Source organism: Sinocyclocheilus grahami, unplaced genomic scaffold (assembly GCF_001515645.1).
Source record: "Sinocyclocheilus grahami isolate Dianchi unplaced genomic scaffold, SAMN03320097.WGS_v1.1 scaffold524.1, whole genome shotgun sequence".
Lineage (NCBI taxonomy): Eukaryota > Metazoa > Chordata > Actinopteri > Cypriniformes > Cyprinidae > Sinocyclocheilus > Sinocyclocheilus grahami.
Window position 1 is genome coordinate 355,331 of NW_015505703.1, and position 1,840 is coordinate 357,170.

The following is a 1,840-nucleotide window of genomic DNA, read 5'->3' on the forward strand; positions in this document are numbered from 1 at the left end:
AATTTACAGGCCCCATTCAAATTTTTTTTTTTTTTTTTTTTTTTTTTTTTGTTCTTATGTAAATTAAGGTTTGAAAATCTTTCTTTGACTCGAATTACAGAATGTTTCTATAATTGAATTACAAAATGTGACATAGTAACATTTTAAATACTAAACATTCTGACAAACAGGGTGCCATAATAATATTTCTATAATGAAACGGAAACTTTTTCTTGCACTTAAGCATCTGTGATACAGAATTTCATTTGCATAGAAAAAAGTGTGAAATCTGAACCTTTCTAAAAGTTATTTTGCCAAGCTTTTTTAAAAATAAAACTTATTAAACCCTTTAAATGCATACTATTTAAACAAATGAAGGTTACATTTGAGTTCTTGTACTACAGATCTACCTGGTGCCTCATAGCCTGGCCAGGAAAAGGGTGTGGAATAAGAAGTATCCCATCTGCGTTGAGCTGGCCAAGCAGGATGACTTCCTGGCCAAAGTGCAGGGAGATAAGTCTGATGTGGTGGAGGAGAAAACCCCTGCAGTAGGAGACAGGCCCGAGGCTGTAGGCACTACTGAAGAACCTAAGAGAGTGCACACAGAACCTGTACTGTACCTGTTTGGGAGGACAGGAAGAGACAAAGAGGAATGGTTCAGAAGGATGCTACTTGCGTCCAAGCTGAAATCCGATGCCAAGAAGCCCTCTGGCCTGCCTACAAGTAAAAAATTTACAAATGGTCCTTTATTCAAACCATTAGTACTTTCATTAAGAAATAGTATTATTGCAATGATAGCACAATAGACATTTTTGAAATAAGTGTATAAATAGATATATATACACACACACACACACACAAAATAATAAAAAAGAAAATGGATTTACAGTGTAAATGACTGGAAACGCATCATCACAGTCTGTGAAAAGGGTCCATAGAAAGTATTTTCTTCATGAATGAGAACTATTGAACAGACTAGACTTTTATCCATAGTTTTGTTTTTTTCCAAATTAATTAATTACGTAATCAAGTCGTATTATCTCTCTCGGCAGGCTGTCTGTCTCGTAGTCGCAACAGCAGTCATGGCAGTCTGGATGAAATTTTCCAGTCTCATCCCAGACAAAAAGACCTTGATGCCAGTCTCAAACAGAAAGTTCTGGAATACAACGTCTACATGGCCAAATATGTCAGCCAGTCTGCAGGCAGCCCCACCACAAGCCCTGATCAGAGTGCTGGAAGCAGCCCGGGAATCGTGAAAAAGGTCCACAATATTTCACAATGTCCATTTTCCGAAAAAACGTAATCTTTCATTTAAAGGGGTCATATAATGCTTTTTTTAAAGATCATTATTTTGTGTATTTGGTGTAACAGAATATGTTGACATGCTTTAATGTTCAAAAAACACATTATTTTTCAAATACTGTACATTATTGTAGGTCCTCTATGCCCCGCCTCTCTCAAACGCTTAGTTTTCTACAAAGTCCCTCCTTCCGACAAGCGCAGTCTGCTCTGATTGGCCAGCTGACCCAGTGCATTGTGATTGGCCGAACACCGCAAGCACTCGTCAGAAATGTAACTCCCCTTACCATAATCGCGAGCTTCATCTTTCAAAATAAATGTAAAGACAGTAAATAATGTCATTAGTTTTACCATTAGTTTAAGCCTGAAAGGGGAACAGACACAGTAATGATGCAGTACACAAGCCGCGGTTAAGACAGCTGATTCTACTGTGATGTAATGCTGTCTCTCGCTCTCTCTCACACGCGCGCACACACACACACACACACACACACAATGTGCAAAACTCCGCATTTGAACAGTCAATAGCAAATACTTAAACTAATAACAAAACAGTAGCTGA

At 38.0% G+C, this 1,840-nt stretch overlaps 1 protein-coding gene across 5 annotated transcripts in view; it reads left to right on the top strand.

The window, feature by feature from the left end:
• Nucleotides 1–1,840, top strand: part of LOC107555086 (testis-expressed sequence 2 protein-like) — a 35,761-nt gene that overhangs the window by 28,099 nt on the left and 5,822 nt on the right. For all 5 annotated transcript variants that reach the window (XM_016237779.1, XM_016237781.1, XM_016237777.1 and 2 more), the window contains 2 exons: nucleotides 384–702; nucleotides 1,032–1,240. In XM_016237779.1, the coding sequence (XP_016093265.1) occupies nucleotides 384–702; nucleotides 1,032–1,240 (528 nt within the window). The remainder of the gene's footprint in view (nucleotides 1–383; nucleotides 703–1,031; nucleotides 1,241–1,840) is intronic.